This window comes from Chrysoperla carnea, chromosome 1, assembly GCF_905475395.1.
Source record: "Chrysoperla carnea chromosome 1, inChrCarn1.1, whole genome shotgun sequence".
Lineage (NCBI taxonomy): Eukaryota > Metazoa > Arthropoda > Insecta > Neuroptera > Chrysopidae > Chrysoperla > Chrysoperla carnea.
Window position 1 is genome coordinate 2,111,007 of NC_058337.1, and position 16,447 is coordinate 2,127,453.

Genomic DNA, 16,447 nt, shown 5'->3' on the forward strand with positions numbered 1-16,447 from the left:
ATTTATAAAGTGGTTCAACTGTTTGAACAAGTACGAAGTCAATGTTTTTTTTTTTCTTAGTAAATGATAGTTCAAAGTCCCTTGAACACAATAACCAGAGTTTTGGAGCCTCTTGCAGATCAAAATTTTGAATGATTTCAAAATTGTGATTTTTAACATAGTATTTTATGAAAGAACTCACAATAATGTTAATTGTACAAACATTAATCGGTGAATAAGCTTCCAGAAAGTTTTCATCATGGAGAAAATTTATCACAGATTCTGTTTATGCAAAAAAAACATCAACTTACGGCGCTTTTAAAAAAGAAAACATAGAAAAAACTTCAAAAACTAGCCAAATTGACGTACAAATTTTATTTTTTACGGTATTTTTATAACATTTTATTACAATTACGCGATACAAATTGCCTAGTTCACTAATTGACTAGTCGTGTGAGTACATTAAAATGCAAAAATGTTCTTGATTCTAGGGAAGAATTTCCTTGGGTCCTGAAATCTTTTTTTCCTTGTAAGAGAGAAATTTTAAGTAAATGTACAATCTGTGAAGGACCTAATTTGTAAGGATTTACAAGAAAGAAAAATAACTCTATTATCTGAATTATATTTCAATTGGATTTAATGTAGCTGTAACTTTAATATGATTTATTTAGTAAATGTAATTTTATTTTGCTAGGCAGAAATTCAGCGGCTTTAGTAACGCGCAGCGAGCGTTACTTAATAGCATCGTTTTCAGGTTCAAGATATACTTTATCTGACAAGTTTAATAAGAAAGAAAATATCCAAAATCCACAGCCCTCTTAAATGTTATAAGCTTTCGAAATGATTACAAGCATTCGTACCGTTAAATCCAGAACTTATAAGAAGTAAAGTTTCTTTAGGGTGAGAATAGATACACCTATCCTAAGTGTGCATCCTGCAAAAGCTGTGCTAATATCTACAAAAAAATATATGGATATATTATGCCCAACTGTCTACACTGAACTAATTGATGGTCTATGGCTCATACCGATATGACATCACAGCAAGGCTTGCCTGCGTTTTAGGTCACGTGATATACAGTTTAAAAATTACAATTTTTAATTTTAATATTTTAAAAGAAAAATGTGCTTTTATGGCTCGAAATCAGAATATTTAAGTAAATTTTTACATAAATTTTAACTTTTTTCAAATTTCATTATTTATTTCGGACTAACGATAATTCCCTCTTGGCTAGTAATACGACAGCCGAACCATTTTTATTTCAAATTAAAAATGTATAAACCTAATTTAATCACCCCATATTTATTCGAAATTTCGGAAATTTAGAAATGTTTTTTCATCGGTAGAAGTTTTTTTAAATGCCAAAATTATTTCGAATATTTTTAAAACATAATTTTTTTCAAAATAGTTCCATCTATAAAATGAAAATAATTAAACCAGCGTACAATTTCGACGATTTCAATCAAGATAATAATAATGATATCAAGATCAAAAAATTTGAACCAACTACGAAACGAAAAACATTCCATGAAATTATTCGACCCATGTTAACAATGGCACAATGTTTTGGTTTATTACCTGTAATGGGAATACGATCTGCAACACCGAAAGATTTGACATTTACATTCGTCTCATTTCGTATTTTACAATGTATTATTATTTTAATTGGTATAATTGCTTTGGGTGCCACAAATTTTATGCAATTATTAACAGATGGTGTGAATTTTTATCGCAGCAGTAAGTATCACGGGAATTGTTTTTTAAAATCATTAATAGAAAGAAATAAGATCCTAAATGGCCGAGTGGTCTAAGGCGTGTCTTCGACTGTTCGTCTATTTAGACGTAGGCTGCGGGTTCGAATCCAGGCAGCGGTAGTGTGAACAATTTATAATTAATGGGAGTGCAGAATTGATCACATTGTCGTCGCTTGGATAAGAACGAAATAACCAACTCCACCCACATCATGTACATGTAATTGTAAATATGTTTGTAATTAAGATAAATAAAGATTAACAAATAATGATGTGGGTGGCCTCTGTTATAGGTGAAGTCAGAGAAACGGAGGCTAAACCCCACTATTATTTTATTTTTTTTAATGGCATTTAAGATGAAGACACCCTCATATTTTCGTTATTTATTAGAATATCGACTAGTAACGTTTTGTCTAGCGTTAGAGGTGGTTAGAGTTATCGAAAAAAACTATTAGAAAAAGTTGCTTAGAAGACTTTTTTATACCCATATACCAATTTTCATGACAAAGCATTTTTATTAAAATATTTGAATTCATAACACTATTAAATTATCAATTTGTCCAGTTTTTGCATTCCATAGCACGTTAGTTACTATAAGTTTAAATTTTATAACATATATGTCAACTATTTCTTATATTTTTTTAGTTGGAGCCCTATTTTATACATTTTCTCTACTAACAGTTTTATTATATATAAAATTAGCATATTATTGGCCAAAATTAATGCAAGAATGGGCATTGATTGAATACCATATGAGTGTATATCCACCAAGTTTTAATTTATATCGAAGATTTTATATAATTGCTACAATCATTTTAACTTTAGCAGCACGTAAGTGAAACTTTATTAGAAAACAAAATTTTATTTTAGAAAAAAAAAAGTCAAATCAATCAAAAATGAAAATTTTGAACAAAATGGGCTTATAGTATCGATATTTCGCACAAAAATGAATGTAAGCTAAAAAATAACATGAAAATAAAAAGTTTGACAAAAAATTAGTTGGTTTCAAAAAAAATTTCATTTAGATGGGATAAAATTTGGGTTTATTATAAAAAAAAATCGTTTTTGAACTTTATGACGTCACCGAAATCCAAAAAATTGAATTTTTCTCTATCACATCCAAATTTTATCCAATTTTAATAAATCAAGTATGGAATTATACTAAATTTGGGTCATACTTTTCATATTTGTGGTCAAATTTAACCTACCTATAAAAGTTTTGAAGATATTGGGCTCCGGGTAGATATTTAAGAATATTTTGTTAAAATTTTTTAAATATTAACATTTTAGGAAATATTGACGATAAACGAAATACCATTTTTCATTTTGATTTTGGCACATTTTTCTAAACGCATCTTTTTAAAGTTCAACACACGTATTTTTACGACTAATTTGTTGCTTATAGACTACTAGCGACCCGCCCCGGCTTCGCACGGATGCAATGCTGATACTAAATACACTACAGAAAGACTGTGAACGTTTTATATAAAAACATAGCGGCCCGCTCTGGCTTCGCACGGGTATAAAATATATAGCCTATGTGATTAAAATCGATCCATTAGTTTTGATTTATTCATTACTGCCCGTGGCCCGCACGCGTTAAATTTGGAGTAAAACAATCCCCCTTTCCCTATACCATGAAGATTTCCTGCTATCTTTGGAATATCTAAATTCATACACTACATTTTTACTTATTTACTTTTTACATTTTTAACTATTAACTCCACTATTTAATGGATGTTATTATACATATAAACCTTCCTCTTGAATCACACTTTTTGAATCAATCTATTAAAAAAAACTGCATCAAAATCCGTTGCGTAGTTTCAAAGATTTAAGCATACAAAGGGACATAGGGACATAGGGACAGAGAAAGCGACTTTGTTTTATACTATGTGTAGTGATTCTTAAAAATTTATCGTTTTCAGTTGAGCATGCTTTATCGATATGTTCATCGATTGTAAGTATTGGTACATGCTTCTCACATGGTAGTGATTTACAAGCATATTTCGAAATACGATTCGTTCAAGTTTTTAATCGTACGCCATTCGCATACTGGAAAGGAATATTATGCCATGTGATTAATTTTGTTGCAACATTTGCATGGTCTTTTATTGATGTATTTTTGATTATGATGAGTTTAGGACTTACTGAATTGTTTCAACGGATCACACTCAAAATTAAAAATATACATTTACAGGTTTTTGTATTTTTTAACATGGAGGTTATAAAGAAGGAGAACGATCGCTATAGAAAATATTGTCCCCAAAATATGGACAAAATAAGTGAGGCGCTGAGATCGCTAAGTTGTCTCATTAAAAGCGGGCTGTTGTGCGCTAATTTCAAATGATCTATCAACGTTTAATTAAATTATCTATTCTACTTTATAAATTTGAATGGTACTAACTTCATCTACTTGTACTCATAAACAGCTAACTTCACAGATACTACTTACCGACGACAGCGCGGCTGGTGGCTGAAAAATGAACTATAAATTCTACAAATTTTCAGGGGCAGACGTGCTAATGCTTTAACGTGTAGCGATCGTTCTCCTTCTCTCTAATCTCCATGATTTTTAATATCATTTTTTATAAACACATATGGTTAAATCGATTTTTACCCACTCTTAAAATAATTGGGTAATTAAAGTCGCATATTTATCTTTTTATAGCGAACACATGAATCAATATGGCGTAATATCCGTGAAGATTTTAATAAAGTGACGTCATTGTGCCGATTAACAAATGATACGATATCGGATCTTGTATTATTGTCCTATACCAATAATTTATGGTTTATTTGTGCTCAAATTCTTCATAGCATTAGGTAAGTATTTAATTCGATTTGGTTCAAATTTCTTTGGGTTTAATTATTTTGTATTTATTAGGTCACTATGCCACTGTAGTAGTTTTTATAGCCGATCGGTATGTCCATGATTCTACCAAAGTTGATCATCTCTGCGATTTTATTATTTGAATAGGGTATTCTACTATATTTGAAAAAGTACTTTAAAATGTTGATTTTGCTAATAAAAAGCCACCAAAAATTTATTTCGAAAAAATACACACGCTTTCTCGCCAAAAACTTAAATTAAATTTTAAACCTTTTTTAAACTGTCAAAAACGCGGGCATCCAATTTGGTGACGTAATATCGGTATCATTATACGAAATAACACAAATAAGTTTGACAGATATATTCATAGACATATGATTATAATAAATAGAAATACTTATTATCTATGCATATATTATACCCAACTGTCTACACTGAACTAACTGATGGTCTATGACTCATACCGATATGACATCACATCAGGGCTTACCCGCGTTTTAGATCACGTGATATACAGTTTAGAAATTACGATTTTTAATTTTAATATTTTAAAAGAAAAATGTGCTTTTATGACCCGAAATCAGAATATTTAAGTATATTTTTACATAAATTTTAACTTTTTTCAAATTTCATAATTTATTTTTGACTAACGATAATACCCTAATAGGGTATTAATTAGAAGATTTACGTGAAATATTTGCCACTTAATTGCGTCTTGCATTGAAACAGAGGGATAAAAACCTTACTGTAAGAGTTACAAATTTTTCTCAATCTTATTTTTATTTTGTGTAAGTATTCAATAGATGGCTCTGTGTTTGATTTCATTTCTAAGTTCTATAAATTTTCACTAGATGGCATTTTTTTTACCTGTCATAAAATTGATAATAATCCTCTGCCCGCTTCTTCAGCAAAAATAAGAAATAATTACACTTCCCTCTCCTCCCAAAACCTGCTTACGTAAAACTTGAACGACCTCTTTTAGGTAAGCCGAATTGTATTAAAAAAATTTTTATTTTTTTTATTATAGTCCAATGAAACATATTACAGATGTAATATATTTTTTCTACTCAATGCTTTTTCTTGTGGCAAGAACATTATTTTTAACATTAATGATCTCAAAAGTGCATGAATCAAGTCGTAATCCATTACAATATTTATATCAAGTACCGGGATGTTCGTATTGTTTGGAAGTAAGTTTGCAAGAAAAACAACAAATGTTAAATTATTTTGTCATATAATACAATACATCATTTCATTTCAGATTGGAAGATTTATTCAACAAATTACAGCTGAAATAATTGCATTAACAGGAATGAATTTTTTTGCTGTACGAAAAGAAATGGTTTTATCAGTAAGTATAAAATTATTGGATTTTTACAAGTAACGTTTCAGTGTCATTATGTACGGAAGCCTGAATGTCTCAATAGTTTTTTTTTTAAAGTGTCTACCCACAAATATAAAACCAACTAGTTCACTTTCAACAAGTGCACTTGTGACTTGTAGGACATTATGGAAACAAACCTTTTTGAAAATGTCAGTCGGTAATGACTATTCTTTAATTAGCCACTACCAAAACTGTCTGGAATTATTAATAATTGTATGTCCGGATTTAATGATAATAATTAAATTTAATGATAATGTTTATGATTTGTCTTACGTAGTTAAAAATTTTTTTAATATTATTTAAAAAATATAATGCTTTAATTAGCCTTTTTCCTCAGAAGATCCGATAGATGTCAGAACTAGGGTAGGTCAAAATATTTTGATTTCCTATATTTTTATTTCCTGCCATCTATCGGATCTTTTTTTAATCTTCCGAGGAAAAAGGCTAAAATATTCTAAATACTATATGGATCTACACAATAATTTTATCATCTATGTAATAATATTGCCTATATATTTCAATAAATAGGAATTAGTTTATAAAGTATGAAGTTGGTAAATTTGTTATCCAACAATTTGGCACAATATGTTAAAAAATGGAAATACTAATTAAATTATGTTATTTTTCAGGTAGCTGGAACAATTATAACCTATGAATTGGTATTGATACAGTTTAATGCTCAAGATGGCGATGAAAATGTAATACCACCAGCATACAATATTTCTGATACTATAATTTTACCACCCTGTACAAAATATCTTGATAATTAAAAAAAATTTTATAAATTTTATGGGATTTTTTATAAAGATGGCTCATATTCTGAGAATCGTATTATGTATACGATGTGGAATGAGTAAATATTTAAACGATTGGATTAAATATGGCACATTTATTTAAACCACTCTGTAAAATATCGTCTATGATTGTGTAAGTTGGTAACCAATAAATTTGATGTACTTAATTATTTTGACGGAAATAAAACTTATTTTTTTAATCTTATTTATTATAACTCTAGCAAGTTTTTTTCTGTCCTACCCTTATCTTTCTTATTACTTTATCAAATTCCATGATTCACACCTCATTTTCAAGCTTATTATGTCTAGGGTTGACGAAAAATATACTCACAGTTTAAAAATGTACCGCTTATTAAATTTAAATAATAATACTCTCCTAATACTCTAGACATATAATACTCGAAACATTATTAGGCAAACATGTTAGTTTTTACAAATGCTCTCCTAATAAAAATAACAGAGATAATTTAAAGTAAGTACAATGCATGAAGTAACATTTGAATATTGCCGCCATTCATATAACCATAAAAAATCAACTAAAAAATAAATGTAAATAATTTATTAATTATACTGACTCAAATGATGAAACCATGCTAAATGTAATTCCCAAATAAATTAGATTAGTCTCCGGGTAAATTATTATCAAATAACTTAAAATGGTGAAAATTGAATTTTTAACCTGCTTAGTATACGCTTTGAAAAACTAATTAATTAAATGAAAACTTATCAGTCCTAAATAATAAAATTATATTCCTAAGTCTTCCCAAACGATTCCCAATTGAATAAGAACAGTTTTTATGCAAAATAAAACTTAAAATTTACATAAATTAAAAAATAAATTATTCAGTAGTATTTAAATATTGGCGCCATACTGTCCAGGGTAAACCAACTTAGGGGGTTTCCCCCTAAATTTAGGGGTCAAGAAAGTCTAATGGGATTTTTTTAGGGGTGTTATATTTTTAGGGGTATTTTTAGGAATTTTTTTGTTAAAGTTATTTAATGTAAAAATGTATGACTTTAAAAATATAGAAACTGATGATAATGAAATAATTTAATTATTAGATAATTTATGAATAAAAAATATTTCTGAATGATAATTGTTATTTCTAATTTAATTATTTATTAATTATTTAAATGATTTAATTTGGTATTCGATTATTAATTTATTATTTATAAATGATTATGTAATTAATTTAATAATATTTAATTATTCATTTTATTAATGACATTTATTTACAATAATGTTTTTTTTAGGGGAATTTCGCCGTAATTGTAGGGATTTTAGGGGTTTTTGGTTGGAGCTCTAGGGAGAAAAAATTTTGAGAGTTGGAAACACTGATACTGTCATATATCATATAACAATTAATGGTTGAGGTGTACGCAGGGTTACCAACTTAGGGGTTTTCCCCCCAAATTTAGGGGTTTAAAAAGTCGAATGGGGTTTGTTTAGGGGTGTTATATTTTTAGGGATTTTTTTTTCTTCGAATATCCACTTTTTTTAGGTTAAAAAACGAATAATTATATTATTTAAATAATTCAATTTGGGATTTGATTATTGATTAATTATTTATAAATGATTATGTAATTAATGTAATAATACTTAATTGTTTATTTTATTAATAACATTTATTTATAATTTATAATTTTATAATAATGTTTTTTTTTTTAGAGCAAGCTCGCAGCAATTGTATTTTAGGGGATTTTAGGGGTTTTTGGTTGGAGCTCTAGGGGGAAAAATTTTTGAGAGTTGGCAACACTGGGTGTACGCTGCGTGGTACGCTGTACGGTTAGTTAACATAACCCATAAATAAACTAAAAAATAGGTGTTATTAATTAATTATACATTCCCAAACTCTGAAACCGCTTTTATCGTAATTCCCAAATGATTTCCTTTCAAATAACATAATATTAATTGGATTTAATTTCCTACCTGCTAACTATACGCTGAAAAAAGAATCATTAATTACAGGAAAACTAATAATTCCCAAATTCTAAAATTATATTCCCAAATCCTCCCAAATGATTCCCAAATGAATGAAAATAATTTGAGTGAAAAATAACAATTTTATCTGCTAAGTATACGGAGCTTTAGCAGCATTTTATAATATCAGTCAGTTACATCTAAGAATCTTCTAAAAATGGCGAGTAAGTCATTTCAAAACGTTAATACTGATTTATTTGTCAGTGAAGAACAAATAAATAGAAACAAATTAAACGAATTAAATACAGAAGTGATTATTAAAAATGAAATATTTGATGTGAGTGAAAGTGATTCAATAGATTATAAAGAACCATTCAAAGGTGGACATGAAGGAATTAAAGAAGAGGGAATACTTGAAGAAACTGAAATTAAAATGGAGAATGAACGAATTAAACTTGAACAACAATTAAATACTGAATTAATTATTAAAGATGAAATATTTGATGGAAATGATTTAGAATTTCATTCGACTGAAAATGAAGAAACATCTTTAACATGTGAAGTGTGTGATAAAACTTTTAATAAAAAACACCATTTAACTAGCCATAAACGAACTCATACTGATAAAAAACGTTTTTCATGTGAACTGTGTGATAAATCATTTAATTATAAAATCGACTTAATTCGGCATGAACGAATTCATACAGGTGAAAAACCATTTTCATGTGACATATGTGATAAAACATTTACGCTTAACAGTAATTTAACTACCCATAAACGAATTCATACAGGTGAAAAACCTTTTTCATGTGAACTGTGTGATAAATCATTTAATATTAAAACCGACTTAATTCGGCATGAACGAATTCATACAGGTGAAAAACCTTTTTCATGTGAAATGTATGATAAATCATTTATTAATAAAATCAACTTAATTCGGCATGAACGAATTCATACCAAGGAAAAACCTTATTCATGTGAAATATGTGATAAAACATTTACGGCGAACAGTCATTTAACTACCCATAAACGAATTCATACTGGGGAAAAACCTTTTTCATGTGAAATATGTGATAAAACATTTACGGTGAACAGTTATTTAACTACCCATAAACGAATTCATACAGGCGAAAAACCTTTTTCATGTGAAATATGTGATAAAACATTTACGTGGAAAAGTAATTTAATCAGGCATAAACGAACTCATAACGAAGATAAATCTAAATTGTAAAATAAAAATACCTATAAAATTTATTTAAAGGAATAACGTGAGGAAGCACACTTGAGGAAGCTGGGGCGAGGCGAAGTATTTAATGGTCCAAATGTATGGAGGTTTAAGAACAAAAATTCCATCGAATCAAATTTTAATAATAATTGTCATACTAACATTTATTGTCATAAAAACCGTTGAATATTATGAAAAAAGTGAATAAATATTGCGCGATAATAAAATTGATTTATATTTATTTGATTTTCTTGAAGTTGAAGTTTTATGATAAAAAAATCTTGCACACACTGTAATATGAAATTAATACGAATGTCAAGTTGGTACTACTGATACTGTTTATATCATGGTATAAGTATTGGGATCTGACATACGGGCGGGGCTAAAAAAACATGGCTGACATAAAGTGACAAATTTTAATAATAACGTAGCAATACATATTCTTTATGCAATTTTTCAAGAAGAGAATGATTAATATTAATGAAATTTGTTGTTGGGGATAAATAAAACCGAGTAATCGTAATTTTACTGAATATGAAAGACTTTTAAAAGCAGGTCATGTAATTAAATGTCGAAAAATCAAATCGAAGGTGATGAGAATGTGCTCAGTTTAACGTCATACTGTTTACAAATAACAGTATTTAAATAAATTGAATTGATTTTTTCTGATTTTTAATTGTCTTTTACCTATCCTTCTCTTCTTTCCGTCTGTCCTACCCTTTTCTTTCTTATTCCTTTATCAAATTTCATGATTTTCCCTTTATTTTCAAGCTTATTTGGTTTAGGATTGGTGAAAATATACTCACAATCTTAAAATGTACTGCTTAGGAAAAAACAGACTAATAATTTGAACGAAAAAATATCCATAAATTTAAATAATAAGTTTATTAGGCAAACATGTTAGTTGTTATAGATGCTCTCTTAATATTAATAATTTGAAGTTAATCGGTCCGATTAACTTCAAATTTTCCATTTTTACCTCTTTCGTGACATAGACGTTCACTAATAACGGATTTTACGGAATACCTGCCCTAACGGAATATATAAGCGATTTACCACTGACTGACTAATCACGAAATCTCCGAAACTATCAATCCGATTAACTTCAAATTTCGCATACTTACCTCTTTCGTGACATAGACGTCCGCTAAGAACGAATTTTACAGAATTCCCATCCCAAAGGATTTTCAAATTTTTTGTTCCCACAATTATTCAACAGATGGCGTTACAGTAAAACGGTGAATTTTATTCCAAAAATATTTGGATTTTTGACTAAAAATTATTATTTTTAGTTTTTTTTTTTTTTTTATTTCAACATGTTATGTACTTATTGTACTGTACGACGGGAACAAATTTTTAAAATTATATGCTTTTAAGAATGATGAACGAGCACCAAGGAAATTTTAAATAAAAAGCTTGATTTTTTTTAAATATGAAGTTGGACTGTTTTAATCAATTCTGAAGATTTTAAGGGAAGGGGGTTTAGCAGAGATTTTTATAAAGATTAACTTATTTTCGTAATTAAAAAGTTTTCGATATTTAGCCAACTTAAGTATATCAAAAATTCACTCTTTATCGTGTAAGGATGCTTGAGTCGATTAATCAAAGTGAAATATGAGTTGCGAAAGCCAAGATTCTTGAGTATGCTTCATAAATATTGAAGCGAATTCCCAGTCAAAATTGAAAGTGCTATTTTTCGTAGGTGTTATATTCTTGATTCCATCTAATCCTAAACCAAATGGATATGAATCTGATGTTTTGAAATAATACGTTCCTTTTTCTCTGAAAGATAAATTTCAGATTATTAATGAATAATTTATACCAAGATGACAAATGAATGAATGCTGGGCCTAAAACTATCGCAGAAAAAAATTAAAATAATGAAAGTAAAAATACTTTCCATCAATTTACTAATGATTGGAACAAGTACAAAATTTATATTTGCAATAGAATGGGATTGAATTTAAAATAGGATTTCATTGATACAAAATCATTGAAGTTAAATAAACAAAATCATTACTTCTATGGAAGAGATTGATTTTAGTTGAAAGTCATGCATTTTATTTTGATGGAAATTAAAATTGTACTTAGTTGGAATATATAATCGTGTAAAGAAGCGAATAAACGAATTAAAAGAACAAATCTTAACGTTTGCTTTAAATATATTATTTGCTTACTACGAACACATATCTGACATATTTAGTCTATATGTGATTGGCTCAACTACATGAAGATTGTCGAAATAAATGGACTTTAGACACTATAATCAATAATAATCCATTCATAGGTCGCTTTTTCAAGTGCGGCTCGAAGTAATCTAATTTTAATTTTAAATAAACCTAATAAATCTGCTCATGTGATTGTGCCAATCACATCACTATTTTGTTATAATATGTATAAGTAGTAGAACCAATCAAAAAAAGATTGTTTAAAACTATGTTGCATTTTAAAACAACAATATTTGAAATTTGTTAGACAGTATATTAGTTTCATACAAACAAATCATGTGGTTGTGTCAACTTCACCACTCAACCCCGTACGATAGTTGTATCACATTCGTGGCCCCATTCGCCATATTTTATTTCGCGATGAGGTTGAGACAACCTCATATCGGTTGATATTAAGAATTATTTTTCAGAATACCTTAAATCTGGAGTAATCTCCTTAATATCACTATAATCGCATTCAATTTCATTACATCGAACGCCATAAAATAATCCATGACCTTGATTTTCAAATATACTCTTCCAAACAGGCCCAACGAATAAATGGCTGCAACTCATTTGAAACTCAAGTTCTTCACATCCCGGTTGATAGCGTATTCCACCATTTACTATCAACTCTAAATCGGCATTCCAATTAATATTTCCACTGTTAGTGGAATCACTTCGTAGAGCTATAGTGAATTGAGCAAGACCACGTCGAAAATCTGTAAGTGCAGTTCCTGGATCGAATCCAATTAATAGTTTTACAGGTGTTACCATATTTTCAATTACGGACGCAACTATATGGGCTCCGGCTGATTGGCCCGCAAATTCTAAATTTTCCGCCGGTAAACCCAGGGAAACAAGTTTATCGATTCCAGGTCCAAACACTTTACCAATCTGCGAATAATATAATTAATAATTGTAGAATTTCTCAAGTTTTTCCTAGATTGAACAAAAAGGATCATGCAAAAAATAGCGAAGTTCGAAAAAATGATAAACTTTGAAAGACTTTATCTCGGAAACTATTGGGTCTACAGAGTTAGTTATGGTCTTATATTGTAGCAAATTTAATCTACAATATTTAGGTATCATCAAAAACTAATCCTTTAGAGTTATAATTGCTAAAACCTGAAAAAAATTTTCACGGATTTTCAATTTTTGACCCAAATTGCTATCAGAAAACAAAAAATACGTTGTTATAGAAGGAAACAAGCCAAGAAACATAGCGGTTTTTGTTTGCGGCTAATCAATGGCTAAATTAACCGATACGTAAATATCATGAACGAAAAAGCCTAGATAAAGAAATTAAGCCCCGAAAAACTGCTCTACCATAACCCCTCGATCAAGGGGAAAGTTTTTACGAAAGGTGTCTTTTTTCGAAAAATTTTCTATATTATTTGCTAAAAAAACTGAAGATTTGTGAACCTTTTACTCATAACTTTACCAAATATCTACAAGAAAATCGAAAAAGAAAAAAGCTTATAAGGTTATAAACAAATGTTAAAACGACTATTTTCGCTTATTTTATCAAGTTTTCTCGGCCCCCATGCATCCAAATCGGACTTACCAGAAGTCAATCGATAGGTTTTTTTAAGATCAAGAACTTTCCCATTTAATTTTGTAATTGCCGTAAACAAAAAGAGCTACGTTTCTTCTATAGCAAGGCATTTTTGTTTTCTGATAGCAATTTTGTCAAATTTAACATATGGACCTTAATTTTAATGGGATTTTCTCTTTTAGAAAAAAAAAAATAAGTAGATACATACTAAATGGGGGCAAGTTGGTGCTAGCGGCTGAACCGAGCAATAATAATCATGAAATAAAATAATATAATTATAATTTTTTGAATTTAAATAGATTGTAGCCATCATTTTATAATAATCTACGATAGTGCTTGTATTCCATGATAGAATACCTCCAACACAAATTATTGTTTTTTTTGAAAAATCAAAAAAATCGATTTTTAATATTTCTTCTGGCGTTGTTGCATTTATGATCACAACATCATCGGGCGTCCTTAAAACAAATAAATAATTTAAATTAGACATGCTAAATTTCATACAAAATTTTGGGGAATATAATTTATTTGCAGTTTTCAAAGGACGACACACAAAGCGACATAAAAAAAAAGATCATTTATAAGTTTTATAACAAAACTGTTTCTTATTTTTTATTTTTTCATAATAATTTTAAAGTTACAGGAAATTTTAAAAGAACTTTTCGAAAGAGAAACGAAAACGCACGACAAAAAATATTCGTAAAGGTCGTGTAACGTCATAATGTTAATTAATAATTGTATACAGTGTATACTATTTGTTAGAAATAATAAATTCGCTCACTCGCTCGCTCTGCTCAGTGTGTGCAGTGTATTTGTGTGCACTGTTGTGTAAACTTTGGAAAGCACCCTTATACAATAAGTGTGTGTGGAATGATAACCTAAGATGGAGGATAAAGAGTGTTGTTAGTTTCTTAGTCATGAGATGACATATTATTTTCTTATACAATTTATTATTAATTAATCAAATGTTCTGTTCAATTTGAGAATACAAAGTTATGTTATAATTTATGTAATTACATCTGTTCATTAAATACAATATTAAATAAAGAACTTGCATCTTTATTTCACTAAAATTCTAATTACCATATTACTATTCAATTAACATTATTACGTCACAGCGATGTTTTACGACCATTTTTTTGTCGGGTGTTTTCGTTTCTCTTTTGAAAAGAACTTTGAAAACTGTCTGTAACTTTTAGGGTCTCGCTCGATTTGGCTGAAATTGTGATATGTTATAGTTCTCGACATTCTGATCAGAAGTTGCTATTGGCCAAAAGTGATCCTATGGATAATTTCTGAGATATACGGGGAAAGTAAGTGTGTGATATTGGCTATAGGCTTGAGTTACCGTTTCTGAGTTTCTGGTACGAGTACTCTGGGTTTTTGACAAGACTTTCACTGGCATAACAAGCCTTTTTTAGATTGACATAGATACGACCTTAACTTGACCCCAAAATAATTTCAAGGCATTAACTAACACCAGAGACTCAGAAACGGTAACTCAAGCACACAGCCAATATCACACACTTTCTCCCCGTATATCTCTGAAACTGTCCATAGGATCTACTTTGAGTCAATGACAACTTTTGATCAGAATATCGATATCTATAACATTTCACAATTTCAACCAAATCGACCGGGACCCAATTTACATTTAATTTGTGCGGGGTCCAATCTCATATTAACATTAAAAAACTTTTCAGATCAGGCTAAAAATACTGACTCCTATTTATCTCAAATTCGTTAAAAAATCACCTGAACACAAAGTATTTTAGATGCTTCGTCATTTCTTGTAGATCACCATATTGAAGCGTTTCATTGAGAGTATCAATATATTGACTGAAAGTCTTCAATTCTAAGCGCTGCAAGTCTGCACTATTCACACAAGTAAACCAACAAATCAGACTAAAATTAATTAGGATTAACATGTAAATCACTTTCATCGTTATTAAAGTTATTTACTTTTTGTAAATAAATATACTTAAAATTTTATTCAAACTATTTTTTTAAAACTTAAAAATTTTAAAAATTAGTTATTTAGTGACCTAAAAAACATTATAAAAATTATGAAACAATATTAGGCCTATAAAACGATAAAAAACCAGCAACAAAAAAAATGTAATTATTGCCTCAATTTTTAAATGTCCTTGAAACGATGAAATATTGGGTGTACACCCTAATATTCACCAGTACACTGGCCAGTGCTGATGACGTCATAAACCGGCGCCATACTGGTGAATCGTTCCGAAATATACTGGCCAGTGCGTGTAACCAATCAAAAAATAGTTTAAACAGTAAAAAAGTAGAAGTGATTGATGGGTCAAACTCTTGACGGGTCTTTACTAGTCAATTTAGATTTTAAAAAGTAAGAGATAGAATATCACTTTTCAAAAGAAAATTCAGATTTAGTGGATCAAAATACGTCGATACAAAACACTCCTTGTTCGGTAGGACCTGTAATACAAAACATACTCAGCGCCTACACTATAAATAAATAAGCAATATGGCGCTGCTTGCTGGGTACCGTGCAAGAGAGTGAGAGAATGTCCCCATCCTACTCCTACCTACAAAAGAGCATACTTTGTCTAGTTCTATCAAGGTACAGAGTTTATTTTGGTGTTTAGTTCTTCTAAATCGTGTTGATTACCTTTAGGTCTTGTTTATTTGTAATTATTATTAACTTACACCAAACTAGTAAATAATAATTTTAAATGTGTTAATAATAAAATTAAAATGCTATTTTGTTTCAAATATTGCAATAAATTATTATTTTATTTAAAAAAAACGTCATTTTA

At 29.1% G+C, this 16,447-nt stretch overlaps 3 protein-coding genes across 5 annotated transcripts; 2 read left to right on the plus strand and 1 right to left on the minus strand.

The window, feature by feature from the left end:
- The first annotated feature begins 1,400 nt into the window (after positions 1 to 1,400).
- On the plus strand, positions 1,401 to 6,717 carry LOC123306195 (gustatory receptor for sugar taste 64f-like). The gene is made up of 7 exons (XM_044888108.1): positions 1,401 to 1,697; positions 2,390 to 2,561; positions 3,659 to 3,930; positions 4,402 to 4,556; positions 5,591 to 5,753; positions 5,825 to 5,914; positions 6,577 to 6,717. Exons 1-7 carry the CDS (start codon positions 1,401 to 1,403, stop codon positions 6,715 to 6,717), a joined length of 1,290 nt encoding a protein of 429 aa, XP_044744043.1.
- Positions 6,718 to 8,741: 2,024 nt separating this feature from the next.
- On the plus strand, positions 8,742 to 10,437 carry LOC123305572 (gastrula zinc finger protein XlCGF71.1-like). Of its 3 annotated transcripts, none has more exons than XM_044887341.1 (2): positions 8,742 to 9,537; positions 9,790 to 10,437. In XM_044887341.1, the coding sequence occupies exons 1-2, from the start codon at positions 8,880 to 8,882 to the stop codon at positions 9,891 to 9,893; spliced, it is 762 nt and encodes a 253-aa protein (XP_044743276.1). In that variant the 5' UTR covers positions 8,742 to 8,879; the 3' UTR covers positions 9,894 to 10,437. The 3 variants fall into 3 exon arrangements, with proteins under 3 accessions (XP_044743276.1, XP_044743274.1, XP_044743275.1); XM_044887339.1 differs by having other exon boundaries at positions 8,742 to 9,453; positions 9,538 to 10,437; XM_044887340.1 differs by having other exon boundaries at positions 8,742 to 9,369; positions 9,454 to 10,437.
- Positions 10,438 to 11,369: 932 nt separating this feature from the next.
- On the minus strand, positions 11,370 to 14,655 carry LOC123306196. Its single transcript, XM_044888109.1, has 4 exons — positions 14,434 to 14,655; positions 13,861 to 14,110; positions 12,531 to 12,991; positions 11,370 to 11,669 (listed from the first exon to the last, which is right to left on the minus strand). The coding sequence occupies exons 2-4, from the start codon at positions 13,963 to 13,965 to the stop codon at positions 11,486 to 11,488; spliced, it is 750 nt and encodes a 249-aa protein (XP_044744044.1). The 5' UTR covers positions 13,966 to 14,110; positions 14,434 to 14,655; the 3' UTR covers positions 11,370 to 11,485.
- Between the last annotated feature and the right edge of the window lie 1,792 nt (positions 14,656 to 16,447).

Bases quoted from the DNA above. Each gene is read 5' to 3' on its own strand.
- LOC123306195 (XM_044888108.1), top strand. From the start codon at position 1,401: ATGAAAATAATTAAACCAGCGTACAATTTCGACGATTTCAATCAAGAT. The intron at 2,562-3,658 runs GTAAGTGAAACT...TATCGTTTTCAG, and splicing joins CATTTTAACTTTAGCAGCAC to TTGAGCATGCTTTATCGATA. The intron at 3,931-4,401 runs GTTTTTGTATTT...ATCTTTTTATAG, and splicing joins TTAAAAATATACATTTACAG to CGAACACATGAATCAATATG.
- LOC123306196 (XM_044888109.1), bottom strand. From the start codon at position 13,965: ATGATGGCTACAATCTATTTAAATTCAAAAAATTATAATTATATTATT. The intron at 12,992-13,860 runs GTATGTATCTAC...TATTATTCGCAG, and splicing joins CACCAACTTGCCCCCATTTA to ATTGGTAAAGTGTTTGGACC. The intron at 11,670-12,530 runs GTATTCTGAAAA...TTTATCTTTCAG, and splicing joins GAGATTACTCCAGATTTAAG to AGAAAAAGGAACGTATTATT.
- LOC123305572 (XM_044887339.1), top strand. From the start codon at position 8,880: ATGGCGAGTAAGTCATTTCAAAACGTTAATACTGATTTATTTGTCAGT. The intron at 9,454-9,537 runs GTGAAAAACCTT...GAATTCATACAG, and splicing joins CCATAAACGAATTCATACAG to GTGAAAAACCTTTTTCATGT.